Source organism: Rhamphochromis sp. 'chilingali' (assembly GCF_963969265.1).
Source record: "Rhamphochromis sp. 'chilingali' genome assembly, chromosome: 15".
Classification (NCBI taxonomy): domain Eukaryota; kingdom Metazoa; phylum Chordata; class Actinopteri; order Cichliformes; family Cichlidae; genus Rhamphochromis; species Rhamphochromis sp. 'chilingali'.
In genome coordinates this window covers 14,248,297-14,265,733 of record NC_137942.1, presented here as the reverse complement: position 1 = coordinate 14,265,733, position 17,437 = coordinate 14,248,297, and the positions used below count along the sequence as shown (strand labels likewise).

General features: G+C 38.5%; 1 protein-coding gene across 1 annotated transcript in view; it reads right to left on the bottom strand.

Annotated features, from left to right (window-relative positions):
* LOC308412257 (ras-related protein Rab-26-like) overlaps positions 1 to 17,437 on the bottom strand; it is a 58,919-nt gene that overhangs the window by 27,639 nt on the left and 13,843 nt on the right. Inside the window, exons 3-4 of the mRNA XM_080906475.1 lie at positions 5,273 to 5,314; positions 4,209 to 4,275 (exon numbers count right to left, since the gene is read on the bottom strand). Of these exons, the coding sequence (XP_080762601.1) occupies positions 4,209 to 4,275; positions 5,273 to 5,314 (109 nt within the window). The remainder of the gene's footprint in view (positions 1 to 4,208; positions 4,276 to 5,272; positions 5,315 to 17,437) is intronic.

Here is a 17,437-nt window from a genome sequence, read left to right as displayed (position 1 = left end):
GTGGCTCCAAGACAGAGGTAGACTAATAGGTAACGGAAGAATCTTTATTATGAAAGCATACTCACAACTTTCACGTCACAGTTTATGCTGTAAAATTTGTATTTTTAGACTTTTATTGGCTCTACCCTTGAGATGTTTTTCTGCCTGCCTGGCTCTTCTTGTTTGTGTAGGTGAATTTCTTTATTTCTGTTGATTCCTCTTATATTTTGAAGGTTATTCTTTCTTGTATCCATTCTCTTCCCTGTCCCATTACTATCGGACCTTGCATTACTCCCTGATGTGTATTTAGACTCAGTTCCAGTATGGCCCATTGACTTAGTTTCTTGTCCAAGTGAACAGTACACCACCTTGAATCAGTGTCCAAACCAGCTTTGAGATTGTGGACTCACTACACATACAAATACAACTTCTTTCCTCACTCATCATTTCTGGATGGACTCAGTAATAGAAATAAATGGTTTTTGGGGAAAGGTTGTACATGACTTTGTACTCTTTTCTAAAAGGTGTTCCATTATTTATAAATTATAAAAAAGACAGATGACCAAATAGGAGCATTTTTGGAGGTTTTGTTGTAAAAGCTGGTATAAAATTGTCCATCACAAAGCAAAAAAAGTGAACGACAGGCATACATAGATCTGACAGTGGTAAAAATGTTGCAGAAGATTGGTGTCCTTCCATCTGAGACAGCTGAGGGCATTTGGAGCTTATCAGTGTATTTAAGAGTCTGTTCGGCAGCTCCAAGTGTGATTCCCCACTGAGGAGTTACTTTTTATGCAGTCTGAAATAACTGGATTAACTAATCCCTTTTTCTACACCAAATGGCCTGTATATAATTTAGAGATGTAGCTTGGACAAATTAAGTTTTTAATACTGAAATGCACCAGTCTTCTGTTTTAGCCCACCTCTTCTGTTCTGTGTCTGTCTGTCTTTAATTCATAACTTGTTCTGATCTTGGTTTTAATGCAGTGCTTGTGTAGATAAAATTTGTATGCCTTGCTTTAACTTAACTACAGGAAATGTCCCAGTGCTGAAACAATAACCACAGATTTCTTTTGAATTGAGCTAAAAAAAAAAATACCTGATGACTGTCTGCATTTTTCTCCCACACACCAAATACGCTGCCTATCCACCAACATCTAAAATAATCCCGCTGTTCTCTCCATGTCCTCTTGCAGAACAATTCCTAATTCAGAGTCTCTTTATGCTCCTACACTTCTCTCTCTGCGTTGCTACCTTAGCTGTGGAGCCCCTGGCTCCAGCTCTACTCCGATAGCCTAAATATTATTTCACTGACAAATGGCTTCATTTATAATTGTCCATTTCAGCTTCATGAAGGAGTGCAAATCCACCGAGTGTAAACAGGGAGGAGAAGGAATTGTTTGACTTTTCCAAACTGAATGAAGTGGAAATACATGGAAATGCCAAAATGTCACAAATAAATCATAAAACAATTACAGTTTCCTGTGGGTCTGATCAGTTTTTTGGGGGACTTTGACAATTTTCTTGTGTGGATTTTGGCATTGGATATAGTATAAGGTTTGGTCAAAAAGATCTGCAACTCCACCAAAATTCATATCTAATTTGCTTGTCTCCTTGTGCACATGCTGACCGCTTCAAGCATCGCTGCAGTTTTCGGATCACCCCATTCTGACTGCATCTATATTATGACTGCATTTTAAGGAAGATGATACAGACGCCAGGTTGGTGAGTAGTGATGATGTTTGTTAGGCTCAAACTGCTTTATTAATGATGCCTTGTGATGTTACAGTAGAACTGAAGCATTAAGAAAACAAAAGTCTGACCCTGGTGGACGACTTCACAATGAATGTGCCTGTGCATGCAGAAATAAATACAGAGCATGAGCCCTGTCTTTGGGCTCGAGAATTCTGCTCTTCAGTTGAAGGCTGGGGTTTAGTCTCTAGGTTGTAGTCAGAGAAGCAGTTCTCTTTCTCAGTGATGATCTTCAACAATGTGGTTGGACCAATCTGACACAAAAGTTGATATTTGTTGTCTGTAAGCAAGATTTCAGAACAGGAATTCCACAGAGTGATCCAAAACACAGGAGCTGTGGGAGTGGTGCCAAGCTACCCATGGATACCACCTTAAAGACGAGTCAATTTAATGCAGGACTTTAAAGATTTAACATTTGGAAAAGAAAATTGAACATGTTTTATAAACATTTAATCTTGTGGTACACAGCTTGCATATAGTTGCAAAATTAATTAAAATAAAACGCCTTGTGCTGTAAAGCACTTAAACATTTATGTACCATTTCAGTCATAGCCTTGCCCCAAGGTCTCTTTGCATTAGCAGTACATTGACGTAGACAGACGTATAAAGCAGCTTCAAAACAGTCAGAAATAACACAAAACCTGCAACAGCTGCCTGGTTACATGAAGAAGCAGAAAAAAGTTACACTGCTGGAAATAACTTTGGTTTGTTTGCAGGCTTTGGGGGAAGCACAGAACACAGCATGAAGACAGACAGGGAGATCAAACTGTGTGAGCTTTGGAAAGCTGGGGAACCACTACAGCAGACCTTTTGCACAACGCTTCAGAGACTTCAAAAATCGACTGACAGTCTGGTCCTGAAACGGGAGTTTGTTCAGATTAAACAACGTTGCACAGATTCAGTCAGCAGCACTTATAGGCTTGGTATCAACATGAGTTTTGAAGCGATGTGTGAAGGTGTGTGCCAATAGGCACAAAGAAAGAGTTTTGTGCAAAGAAAAGTCTACACTATTTCAATGAACCTGTCACAGTTTTATTAATGCTGCAGTGGCCACAAAAAAAATTTAATATTCACATCACATCCTGGATATTTTTCTCCAATAGCAGTTCAGGCTTTATTAAATTCTTGTCTCACACACGCTCTTAGAGCGGCATTAAAAGAACCTAAAGTTGATTAGGATGTTGGAACATTCTCTCATTTGCTCCACGGCAGTAATGGAAAAATAACAGAATTCCGACACAAAGACGAGTAAGGCTACATTCCAGACATGCGTGATGTGGTTTTGAGAAAACAAGATATGTCCCCAGGGCATCTTGCCTGGAACTTACCCTGCTAAAAGTCTGTTAGGGTCCCCTTATTACAGGAGACAGAGACGATTCGGTGAAACTGGTGTAATTACGCAGGCTGACCGCCAAACCCTAGCATAGATAATACACGGAAACAGATGATTTTGTTCTATCATTTATGCATAGTTGGTCATACACCAAACCAAACCCCAGCTTAAGTTCCACAAACTTAAATTGATTTAAACAGGCACACTGACCCAGATGGTTGATCCCACAAGAATCCCCAAATGACCAGAGATTATAAGATGAAAGGAAGTGATGCAGTCACATAAGTGCACAAAATCACAAACACATACTGAAACATTCAGTGAATATCAAGCAGAAAAAACAAAACAAAACATAGAAGCAGAGCTGATATTTACTTACTCAAAGACAGGTTAGGTCTGCTTAGAAATCTGAATTAAACAGTAATTTTTATTTAGTAATTCCTTGGTGAACATTATTTAGTAAGGATAAGATCCTGGATAGGTAAAAGCCTGAGAAATCAGAGTATGTTTGTTCAGATTTAGTGTATCATGCACCAGGTTATTCACATTTGATCAAAGACACTTCCAAAAAAGACTTTTAACACGATTACCAACTCCATGATAACTCAATGTAATGTCACAACTAAGAGCTTTCTAATTAACTTACATAGTGACTAATGCCGTCAAGATGAATACAAAGTAGACATAAACACACGCTGACTCACACCCATATGTGATGACTGATTACACATCATCAGAGAGTCCCCGAATCCTGAAATTGCTGCCCTTCTATCTCAGCTGAAGTGTTATAAAGCTTCAGCGCTTGACAATTCTGCAGCGTGGAACAAAAGCTTTGATACGAAAAAGGCTGTGAAATACAACTGCTGTAAAAGTTTAGTTTGATGGCAATGCATTGTCTTTGAAAACATCAACACTCCCTTTCATTGTGTGCAGTGTATGAACTCGAATCCAATGCCAGTCGCAAAATATTCATGTAATGGGAGGAAAAATAAAGTTCGCAATTTGCATACAAATTCACTGGCTTTCATTGCATAATGGCTGAATGGCAGCTGCATATAATAACACATTTTGACAAGAACAAAGTTAAATCATTAGTATAATAATCAGGAAAAGATATTAAAGTGTGTATTTGTGTGTGTCTCACCGTGGGCATCACGGTAGTAGGCATGAGTGACACTGCGGAACCGCTCTTGTCCAGCTGTGTCCCAGATCTGCAGATAATTAGAGAGAGAGGTGATCATTGAAATAGAAGAAGAAGTTTCAGTCTTTTTAATAAGCCTTATGTTTGCTCACTCAGCTGGAAGGCACTCACTGTGAAACCACCCATTCAATTCACTCTGTGATTTTGGATAAGCATAGAATATGGTAATTAGATCTATGGGACTCAAACTATCTTACTAACACAGCACTGAAAAGGACTGGTAGCTCTCAATAACACCGGCAGAATTGTTCTGGCTAGTGTGCAAATAATTTCCTTTGTACTTTTCACATACAACAAAAAACGATGGTATTAATTAAAGTCAACTTTCTGTACATTGGAAAAATGTGGGTACTGTGTAAATTAATTCCAATTCAAGCTCATATTTTATCACCAGCTAGTCAGTTTCATCAGTCTTCTATCTGTTGCTAGGGAGGTTGTCTATACTGAGTATCAAAAGTTGTTGCTGGAAGCAAGGTTTGTAAAAATATTGATATGATTGGTTAAACCAAACCAGTCACAGGCCATTTCACTAAAAGATGCCAAAACATCTTTGGTCACTGCAACCACCTCTATTTGTAATTTGGTCCATAATCATTAGTATAGAAATATTACCCAATTTGCAGCTTGAAGCTCATACCATAGATTGGATATATACAGTAGTAAAAATTTCTTTTGTCAGATTTATTTTTTTACCTCAGTCAGGGTCATAACACTGAACAGAAATCACCTGGCTGATACTAAGTTTTCCAATCTTAGTGGAATTGGCTCATTAAGTCTTTTTCCCCCATCAGCGCTGTATCTCCCCAGAGTTTGGCTCCAATGGCAGTAATGTTTTCTACTCGCTATGACAGACCTATGATAATGACTTCAACCTATCAACGTGTTTATTTAACAGTAAATAAATATGGCATTTCAAGATGTCTGTCAATAATCTCCACCTTTGTAGGGACAGGTTATATACCAGACTATGTTTTTAGAATATTATCTTAATAAATTAGATTTCTTACCTGGAGCTTCACCTTGACTCCATCAATGTTCAGGACTTTATTCTGAAAATGAAAGATAGAAATGATGTAGGTAAGCAGTGATGTAAATGACAGTACCTAAATTTAGGCATGTTTTCCAACTTGCAACAATATTTTTCTGTATATGGCACAAGCACCCTGATGTGTGTATGTGTAGAGCATCCTCTAGTCTCTTCCTTCCACAGTCTCCTCTCCACTCAATCAATATTGCATGTGTGCACCTTACTTTGCCCCCTTTTTGAAGCAGCCTCGCCTTTTTCCTCCAGAGGATTAACCCCTTTGCTCTCCTTACCTGCCTTTTTTTTTTATTAATCTTATGGAGACACTCCACTGATCTGATTCAATCTGCTCTAACACACAGCTCAGTGATGCTCAGCCAAATGGACCTGGCAGGTTTGAGGTTGACCTGGTCTTGACAGCCGGTTTCACACCCTTCCATCAGGTTTCTGTTTTGTCAAAATTATACAAAAAAAGATTTGGTTCAAAAAAATAAAATAAAAAATAAAATAAAATCATGACTCATTTACAGAAATATTTATTTTTAACCCAATGATCAACACTAGTCACTGTAGTCCATATGTGCACCTGACTGTGGACGTACTGTGGACTGTGTAGTCCACCTGACCTAAGAGTAAACGTCACAGTTTTTCCGCGCGCTTTCTTCCATGATCATCATGTAAATAAAGTAATAAATAAAACCATTCGGACAAAGTGAACTAGGCTAAAAGATCTAAAAAAGGAACACGTCATACCATGATCTAAAGAAACAATGTCCTTGACAGGCCTTGGCTGCCCTACCAACCTTATTCCAATAACATCTAAAGAACTGCAGACCTTGTCTCAGGCTACGTTCACACTGCAGGTCTTAATGCTCAATTCTGATTTTTTGATCAAATCCAATTGTTTTGTCTGCTTGTTCACACTACAAATAAAATGGGACAGCAAACGTGCTGTAGTGTGAACCCTCAAAGCGGCCCGCATGTGCAAAAGAAGACGTCACACACAACGCCTTCTGTTTAGAAGTCAAACAGTATTGTTTGACTGATGGCCCTTAATATAAAGACTTGTTTCAGACTTTACGTTTCACAATTTTGCTTTAAGTTATTTTGTTATTTACATATGGCCTAATATTTATCCTTATTGCTGTTTTAGAGAGGAGCGGTGCTTCAAAGGATAGTTGCAGATTTCTGTCAGTATCTGCAGATTATACGGTACAAATAAAATGTCTTCCCAACAGTTTTACTAACATCTACACTGGATGGCCAGGAAGCGTTCACGATCTTATCGGGCGCTGACAATTAGCGTCTGTCTTGTGCCAGTGACGGAAAAGACTGCTTTAATGCGACATGACCATTCAAACAGCAGTCGCTTTCTAAAACATCAGATATGTATCGGATTCAGTACCACATACGAAAGTGACCCAGATTGGATTTGAAAATATCGGGTTTGTGCCGTTCACACTGTCATACCATGATCGGATATTAGGGCTGAACGATATATCGCATTTGCGATAATATCGCGACATGATCAAGTGCAATTTTCTAACCGCAAAGGCTGCGATTATACTCTGGACATGTCCAAATTCATGGGCTGCATCCTCCTGAGGCCGCATTTGTAGACCGATTACGTCACAGCGACGCGCCGAAGGCTGTCCAAATTACTACCATATCCCAGAATTCATAGCGCGGCCCAGCCAAACTCCAGTTTCCAACAATGGCGGCCGCTACTAAGTTTTAAAATTACTCATACTAATCTTTCTGGGTCACAAAATAAACTTTTAAAATATTTTCAGGCGAGAAAGTAGTTGTGTAAACATCAAATATCTGCTCGGTTTATCAAGATATCCCATATTTGCAAAAGTGCTTCGACGTTTTCAGAGGCGTCTGCTACCCACCAGCTCGACAGCTAGCCGGGAGCTCGAGGGTTACTGATGCGGCCGAGAACGGCACAACTCCCGGCACATCATTTTCAGATCACCGCGGAGTTTCGCTGCTCGGGTTAAACGTAATATATAAGTCACTTAGACAACCTAAAAATGTTATTGTTGGGCTTTTTTCAGTGTTTTGTTTGTTCGTGAGTAAATCGGTTTGGCTGAGATTAAAGTTATTAGATTAGATAAAATAAAACTTTATTAATCCCCCGGGTGGGTTCCTCCTTGGTTTTCACACAGCTGACTAAACGTCAAACAGAAAACTTATTAAACAGAAGTATGAGACAGTCGAGAATTTACGCCAGTGTCTGGTTATATTTTAGATAGCAAGAAGCAGACGGCCGAGTTTATTAAACTCCACCGAGACAGCGGTGACGCTAATCAGAACTAGCCTTCTGATTCAGAAGGCTAGACCGTCCAATTTCACGCCTTTAAATTTTAAAGGCGTGTTTGTGTGTGTGTTTATACAATTGCTATTATGTTTGCACTTTATGTGTAATGTTACTGACTGCAGAGATCAGTAAGATGTGTGTATTTTTTATTTATTAGTTTTATTTATTTAATATTATTTTTTAATTGAATGACTGTCTAGTAGTTCACAGATGTCGAAAAACTGAGTGTGGTAAAGCCACTGATTTTTTTTATGTATATTTCTGCAATCTGCACATTGTACTGACTTTCATTTTAATGTTTACACCAGGGTTCCTTGTCAGCACTTTATGCTCAGATGTTTGTAAGCTAAAAATAAACTATTGTGTATGTTCAAATATACTGTTGTGATTGAAGAAGTTAAATAAAAATGTCAGTCATCAATTCATGCATCACCTCATGTCATCATAACAGAGGTCTGTCTTCCAGGAAAGAACAGTTTAAAATTAATGTAATATAGTATTGGCCATACTATATGATGTATTGCTTGTCTTTGTTTAATAATACAGAAGACAAAGACCTTAAAAAATAATCACATATCGCATCGCAATCGCAATATTGGGGCAAAAAATCGCAATTAGATTATTTTCCATAATCGTTCAGCCCTATCGGATATGGGTAAAAAAAAAATCGGATTTGATGAGCTTTCGCCTGCAGTGTGAACGTAGCCTAAGTCGTGTTGTATCGTGTTCAGGTTATTGTTGAATCATGAATTTTGACCTAAGAACCTCATCATGATGATCCCAAAGACTTTTGGGAAGGTATTCTGTGGACTGATGAGACAAAAGTTAAAATTTTGCTATATCTGGTAAAACTAACAGCATTTCATAAAAAGAACTTCATACCAGTCACGTGGTGGTGAACCATCTACACTTGTTGAATCATCGACTTTAAAAAAAAAACCCCAAACCCCCCCCCCAAAAAAAACCAGCTAGTAAAAATGATACTTTTCACCAGAGTTAGTACTTTTCTTCCTGAGAGGAACAAAAGTCAGCAAGAAGTGTCACAACATTTATTCTAGTAGTCATCAAGACATTTCACCAACACCACAAAGCTCAGACTTATGGGACACAATTTCTACAGTCTATATTTTGAGTGACTTTAGTCATTAGACTAGATCTTTAGATCTACTTTAGTAGGAGAACTGACCACCTGCCATTGCCACCCCATCATCCATCCATCCATGTATGTCTGGGAAGCTTTGCCCAGACTTCTCTCTTCTCACCCACCTCCTCTAGCTCTCAGAAAAATTGAAGCATTCTCAAGCCAGTCAAGGGTGTCCTTGGTCTGCCCCAGAATCTCCATGCAAAAAAAGGAAAAAAAACAAAACAAACCAAAACAGTAGCTGGCTCATTTTTATACAGAAGGCTCTGCAGTGAGTCCCTACTAAAAGACAAAGTCCCCCCACAAAGTATTTCAAAGGGTGAGGTCCGACAAAACCTGGAGGAAGCTCTTCCCTGTATTTTAAGGATCCACGACCTCATTCTTTCCGTCACTACCCACAGATTGTGGGCATAGGTCAAGGGTAAATCGACGGCATTACCGACACACTCAGCTTTTTCTTCACTGCACTGTATACGTGTACATTGTTTGTGTCACTGAATATGCTGCTACCATCCATTTGTCAATGCCCCATTGCTTTTCTGCCACACATTAACAAAACCCTGATATACTCTAACTCCTCCACCTAAGGCAGTAGCTCATAAAGAGTGGGTAACACACTCTGTATGAGTTACCTAAAGACCATGTTTCTCAGGCATGGAGGTGCCAATATTCATCTCAGCCTCTTTGTGCTGGGAAACCTGGAGAAAAATGATAAGCACTGACTGTTCAGTCACTTAATGCAAACAGTAGGAAACATTTTGGAAAATCAAAGTTTTCTTTAAAACAAGGGATCAGATGCTTGGAGGGATCAGACGACTTTTATAGTTCATTTGAACCTGGTAAACACTGAATGGAGGAAGATAAATATGAGCAACATTAAAATACATTGTTTATTGTCTGTCTTTTCTTGCTATTACCCTACTTTAGATTAGAAAACAGAAGCACTACTGAGACAAAAAACAACTCTCAACTCACAGTGTTAATGACAAAAAAATAAAATAAAGATTTTACTTTATACTGATTATAGGTTGTAGCTACTCGACAGGGCATCTAACACATTAAATGCAATGAATAAGAGTCTGTACAAGTTGGAGGAAATCAGCTATATTTTTTCCGAGATGAAACAAGGAAGTAATCTAGCTCTCGATTCACTGCTCCTCAGTTGAAACTATAGCTAGCTTACCAAATGCTGAAAAATGTTTGTAAACTCAAGTGATGGATCCAAAAAAAGGGGAAAAACTCATACCAGGTAGTCCAAATGAAAAAATTCCCTGTACACTGAAACACACTGCTTGACATCTGTGACGTATTTTATTACTCGAGAGTACCCAAACTTAAATCAGCTGCTACACCAGAAAGAAGTTCAAGGTTAGTGAACATTTCAACTAAAATCACAAGTTGTAGTGAAATGACCTAAAACTGAAAACACACACACACACACACACACACACACACACACACACACACACACACACACACACACACACACACACACACACACACACACACACACACACACACACACACACACACACAAGGAATTAACTTTTCCTACTTTTTCCAATGTTTCCTTTTTCCTACTTTATTTCCTTTCAGTTTTGCATCTATCTCCACATTTTACTTTTCTCTTCTTTCACTTATTCTCTCTTTAATTACTTTCTTTTTCCCCTTCCAAATTTTTCCATGTTTCTCTTCATTTTTTATTCATCTCCATCCCTTTTTCTTTCATTTATATTTCCTACTTAGCTTTACATCATGCCTCCCTTCAAACCCTTTCTATGATTTCTTATTACTTTAATTCTTCTTACTCCATCTGTTTTTTTATTTCCTGTTACTAAAAATTCTGTTATTTTAAACATGTAAGTCATCCCTTATGTTACCTATATGTATCTGAAGCTTTCGTGATCATTAATTTTTTTACTCATATGGCTCTCTTTGTGAGGTACAGTGTGGGTTTTAGCAGAGAGTTAGTGGCCTAGGAGTGCATTCATTAATGTCCTCAGAGAAATAGCCATATGGTGGGTGTGTGTGTGTGTGTGTGTGTGTGTGTGTGTGTGTGTGTGTGTCAGATGCATTAAAACACCACTGTTACTGTGGTCACAGGGGCAAATATTTCAATTTAGGTGCTTTTTATGCTTGAATGATTCATAAGTCAGTGTTTAGTGGTTTAACAAAGAATTAAAAAAAAAAAAATTAAATAACCATTTTGAAACTGAAAAAGTAGCCAATGTCCAAAGAAAAACGAAAAGAAAGACAGGCTACTAGGAAGGAAAATATAAAGAGACATAGGACACAGCACTGCATTTCTTCACATTGAATTTCTGTTTTCTGTGAGTTAATGTCTGCTAGAGGAGGTCAAGATGCCCTTCATTGTTCTACTATGCCAATGTGCATTATATCAGTCGGTGCTGTGGCAATGCTGAAAAGCCTCCTCCTAACATCATCCCCTCTGGGATATTCTGAGAGTTGCTGATGACCTTCTAATTCCCTGATCCCTGAGGAGAAACCCAAGATATTCAGCCCTGACTAGATGCTGCTAATCCTCCAGCAGGGCACTTAGAAATAGATATGGTCCTTGTTAATGTCTTCAGTTGATCTACCTCCCTGAGAGTCACAAAGAAGGAACGCCATACATATTCATGGGGAACTCAAGCTTGAAGCTACTTTCTAAGTGTTTTCTGATAGGAATTAGTCTCAAAGGACCACGTCCCTGTTGTTGTTGTGTCTAAAAACTATCTGTAATGTGCTTGGAGGGTTCATGAATATTTAGTGACCCATAAAAAAAGACTCACGATAACACTGGGCTGAGTATTTTGGGTGGTTACTCTTGAGGCTTGATTGCACTGATAATTATGTTGGATTTGTTAATAGGAAAATCAGGCAGAACAGAATGTAATGAAACAGTGAGCTGGATAAAATATAATATATTTGAGCAGCTTATATAACAGAATCACATTTTGTGGGACAGAAAATGTAGGTATTGTAGATTAAAGAGTGTCAATCCCACTCTGGCAGACACAGTTTCCACCATCCTTTAGACTTTTCTAAAGCTACAACTTACAGCCTGACACAGCTCTGCTCTGTGTAATTACAATTGGCTCACAGGAGGCTTGAGAAGTTGAGAAGCTTGCTATACTTTTTAGGTCAGCTTCAATCACCCTCCAAGCAGAGGACGTCTTCAAATGCAAACCTCTTGACCAGTCAGATGCTGGATGTATTCTTTTCCCCAACGGTTCATGAGTGAGAACGTACACATTAGTACAGAATGACTAACAGCACCTTACAGGGATCATAAATTACAAATGTATGAGGAGCTTTCTGAAGTGTGAGCCAATAAAACATTAATGACTGTAGCATGAGACTGCTAACAGGAGCATGATGTCTACAAAAAGGTTACGCATGAGACAGGTGATACAACCCATATGTAAAAGAGAGTAAATCAATGTAGAATGCAGTGGTGACTGGAACTCAAGTTAAGATCATCAATGTCAGAAACAAATATTTTTCTGTTCTTTAATGTGGTGCACGTGGGCCCCTGCCATCAAAACAGACACCAGAAATAAAATCCCTGGGGTAATCAGCTAAAAACTGCATGTTGGCATACAGTACAGAAAGGCAGGACTCTACAGTCAACTCAACTCCAAGCTGTCAAGCTCTCTGAGTTATGTTGACAGAGATATGCTGCATGTTCTCACACATGCTGCACAAAAACATCCAGTCCTGCTATTACAGAAAGCAGAAGAAAGAGATACTTTTGGTTTCTTCCTCCTTCACAGGGGGTCACCACAGTGGCTCATTCTGCACTGAATACTTTTCCTCATGCAACCCCCAAAAAGTTTGTCCGCTACAAAAGGGCAAAGATTTAACTAGTTATCCCTTTGTGAATGTAAAATAGAAGACTTCATGTCATCGCGGCATCTTTTTCAGTTCACATCTGAAGTTATATCTGTGTTGTGGAAGCTACAAAGAAGTCACTGATGTATACAGCTAAAACCGGTGTAGCACAACATTACATTCAAATTGAAATTTGATTTCAGCACACTGGATTAGCCAAAAGACGATACATACTCACCAGCCACTTTATTAGGTACACCTGTTCAGCCGCTCTTTGACACACATAACTAATCAGTAAATTACATAACAGTACCTCAATTAAATTCTCTAAGGAATATTTTGAGTGTGTTGTTGAATCTATTCCACGGAAAATTAAGGCAGCTCTGAAGTCAGAAGTCAAAATAGGGACTGAGCTGGTGGCAAGTTTACATGGCTAGCTTTCATCGTTGACATTTACTTTATGCCAATCTGTAACTCCTTAGTATCTCAGCGTAAAGTGTAATCATCATAATGGAGTGTGAGTGAATTGGGCACAGCAAGAGCTCTGTTATTTAAGGCTGACTGCACACATTTAACTTTTTAAGGGAATAAATGATGCTTTATAAATATCATGTTATTGAAGCATAACTGAACACACAGATCCTTTCTTCTCCTCCACATTCAGAGTAGAGCTTGATCAGCATTTTTAAGCCACAAGATACAATTCAAAAATATTGGACTTTTTATTAAAATGCAATGAAAAAAAAACCTCTTGAAGACACAGAAAACACAATAAATCACATTACACCAGACACACAAACACTGTGCAACTTATAGACAATATGGGATTCATTCATGGATGGGCTAAACTTGCTGACCTTGCACAATTAACAGCAAGGCCATAGCTGCTGCGGCAATAATGTTTTTACCTGTATGCTTCCAAATGTCTGCAAAGCAGTGAAGCAGTAACATGAGGTGCCTGAAAATAAGAAGTACATTTTTGTGCATGACTTTGATTGAAAAAGTCCACCCGTTAAAGCACCTGTGACTGTATATATTCAGTGGGTTAACGGGAACCTTTGCTGTTATTGACTTTTCCACTTGGGTGACCAGACGAAGTTCGAGACTGAGACTAATTGAAAGAGCAGAAGGCCTCGGGGGCATTTCAGATGAAAACCTGCAAAATGCAGCAAACTGTTATTACTGCTGCCATTAAGTATGCTTCTTCAATGTGCTGAGGAAAATCACAGGTGAACAAAACAAAACAAAAATACATCAAGGAAAGAGCCTGGGATCTATCTGGCAAAGAATAAATTCCAATTTTGTCAGTACAGCATTGGTTAAAATGCACGACATGGAGGCATGTAGTCCCAGTAGATCAACTTAAGGCACTTTTTTTTCCTGGCTAACTTTTTAGATTTGCATTCCAAGAAGTGTAAAGCCTCAGGATTTCATATCTAGGACTCTTATAAGAGAAGGACTTTTCCAATTTAAAAAAGAAAAAAAAAAGAAAAAAAAAGTCATACTTTGCCCTTGATGCATCATCTTTAGCTTATATTGCTCAGGCAAAACAAGAAGAATTTTTGTGAAAACTTTTAGATTTGTGATATCACTACTTTGCTATTAATGATATTGATTTCCCCATGTTGCTCCTTGATTTGGTTGCATGAACCAAATCATCAAAAACAAAACGTAGTTCAGTATGGAACAAAATACAAAAATACACCAAATCTACACAGACTTGAACACATGTCCCCTGTCAGGGTTATCTCTTGGTATTTTCACATGCTGGGATGACACAAATAATAATTCCCCTGTCGTTGAATTGCAAAGCAGATCAAAAATGTGTTTTGTTAGGTCACCGTGACCTTCACATGACACCACAACAAATTCTGACAAGTTCATTCTGGAGTTCAACTAAACCACAAGAAGGTCCCTCAAGGTGTTTGAGATTTGACAAATATCACACTCACAAAAATGAGACAGACAGACATAGAACAAAATGACCATCTTCCTTTGCTTTATCTTGCTTAACAATCTCTGTCTCTCATAGCTTGTTGACTGATGCTTCCACAGTCAAACAATTCACCCCCCACCTCTTTCATGTCATCATTAAATATTCATCGTGCTCCTCAGGGCTCGCCTCTCTAGATCGGAGTGACATTAGGGCAGCAGGTGGCAAAGCTGCTTGCCATTAATTACAAACATCTCCAGGCAGGTGTGAACCCTCGCCCAATACTTTTCATTTAGCAGGGACTGGGACTCATATAAAACACAGCTAAATATCTTAGCCCTACAACATAAACAGTGACAAGCAAGCAAAGAGGTATTTTCATGCGCATTTACAGTCACAACCCAGGGTGCGAATAATGAGTCGATTTCCAAAAAAGCTCTTTTTGAGCAAAACACTTTTCTCTCTGTCTTTTACAGTTTCAAAATAAGAAAATGGGAAAAAGCCTAAAAGGAAAAGATTTGTAGATCTCAGTAGTGCTACCTTCTGCAAAAATCACAGCGTGGAGAATCTTTTTGTAGCATTTAGAAGTATTTCACTTCTAGTTTTGTTTGGGGGATTTTTTTTCCTACTTTTCCTGCAAAAGCATTGCACTTCTGTTAGATTCTTGGGCGCCTCTCATATGTATTACTCTTCTAATGTCTGGCGGCAGATTTTTTTTGATGGCGTTTAGGTCCCAGGATTGTGAAAACCATGGCAAAAGCAGAACCTTTAAAATACAGACAGTGTGATATTTGCTTCCAGAAGATGTTGGTGAAATGTACCTCACGTCAATGGCTGCAACACAAACAACGAATGATCAATTCCCCCCATGGGGTGTAGCTTTCTTCCTTTTTATATCCAAACATATGATGATGGAAAATTCAGTTTTAACTTCTGAATACAGGAAAAGCTTCAGGCTCATTTAGATATTTATTTGCAAACTCCTGTTATTGAGCTTTTCTTCTCATGACTCGGTCTTCTATGTGCAGGTGTTGCTGCCCAGTGCACCAGAGCTCCAATATTTCTAATAACAGTCACTTAAGATTCACTATGACTGCTAAAAACACCTCCTTGTTGTATAATTGTCTTCTCCAGCTTTGTGGGTGTCAGTTACAGCAAATACATTTCGAATGCTAGGCAGCTTTGTAGAGGAACCCACGACTGCAGAGTGACTCCTCAAATGTCGTCTAAGCTCTAGTTTAAGTTAGTGATCTTTATAAAACTCTTCTGAGCCATCAAATCTCTTGTAGTGCCCAAATCTTTGATCTTCGCCCTTTGCTTACTTCTCTACAAGTATGCAAAACATAAGGAATTCCACTAACCTTAACCTTCTTCTCAGTTAACTTTGGTAACATTTTGCCAACAGTTGCACAAAATTTTACTTATAAAGATTCATGCATATTGGTTCTCTGTTTTAGTTCTCGTTTTTAATGTGTCCAAATATGCATTTTAGGGCCCAGTTCATCTTGATTCAAATTATTTTTAAAGCAGAAAAAAAAAAACCCCCATTACTGCCATTTGCAGTGCATGACTATGCTTGGCACTTTAATTCCACCTACTCAGAAAAGGCAGGCGGGCAGACAAACTGGCAGGCGGGAGAGTGGATAATGGAGAAATCACTCAGGCATCTTGACACAAACTACCCAAAAATAAATAATAAAAAAAAGTATAGATGCTGGAAACTACTGACAGACAGATGCAAAGAGACCATTATCAGAGAGGCAATGCACTGTCAGTGACATGCACACTGACAGGTGATACATCAAAGAGAAGCGGAAGCTTTCAGAAAAGAAGATGCAATCATCAAGCCACAGCTTGATTTTTATGATGGGTCCGTTATCAGCCTCTCACATGCCAAAGATGCGTCTCTCCCTGCTGTCTTGCTTTCATCTTTTCATTGCTTTCTTTCAATAGACTCTCACATTTTATACAAAATTCTGACCACTTGAGAAAACAGCAGAAGCAGAAGTTTAGAAAAGGTTTGAATCATCTAAAGAACTTAAATATTACAAGTAAAGATGTGTAATGCATTCAGGAGTTGCAAACAATTACATGTATTTTTCCCCCAGAAAAACAACAGCAAAAACACAACAGAACAGAAAGTAGGGGTATTTCACATCACTGGAGCAAAATTATTATCAAAAATATGTTATTACTTCTCCTGAGGACCAACTGAGTTGCTGTAATGATGTGATGACTAACATCCACTTGTTGCATGAGTCACCATCCCAACGCCATCTAAAGATGATGACCTCATCTTACTTTGCATAAAACAGTTTTTAGCCATTACACACACACTTAAAATGCAGTGCATAATAATGCACTCAGTAAGGTCAACAATCAGCAGCTATGAAGTGTGTACACTGACGACAGAAGTCAAAGGCAACCTGCAGTCAATAATGGGTAAATACACGCACACATACACATCCAGCATTAAAGTAAAATGATTCATATCATACTTGTACTTATTTAGTCTATTTCAGAGTGCCTTTGCTGAGATGGTCTGGCTCATGACTCACCGGTGTTAAGGACGGTGGCTCACACCATGAGCATGAATGTGTCTGTTGATTCATGTGAAAGTTGTGTGTTCAGAGGGATGTAATTATTTTTGTTGAGAAGTTCTTAAATAATCATATATATTACTTTTAATTATAATATTAATGGATCTGGTTTCAGTTTAACTGGTGAATCTAAATTGCCCATGGTTGTCCGTCTCTCTGTGATAGCCCTGCATCAGGGTAAGAACATTCAATGACTGGTGAGTCAACAACATTGCTTCATGGTCAGCACTCTATTTGCTCAAAACAGACCATTTGCATTAGTGCTGATGCCACACATCCCATCTATTATACTTTTTATTATCCGAATCTGTAAAATT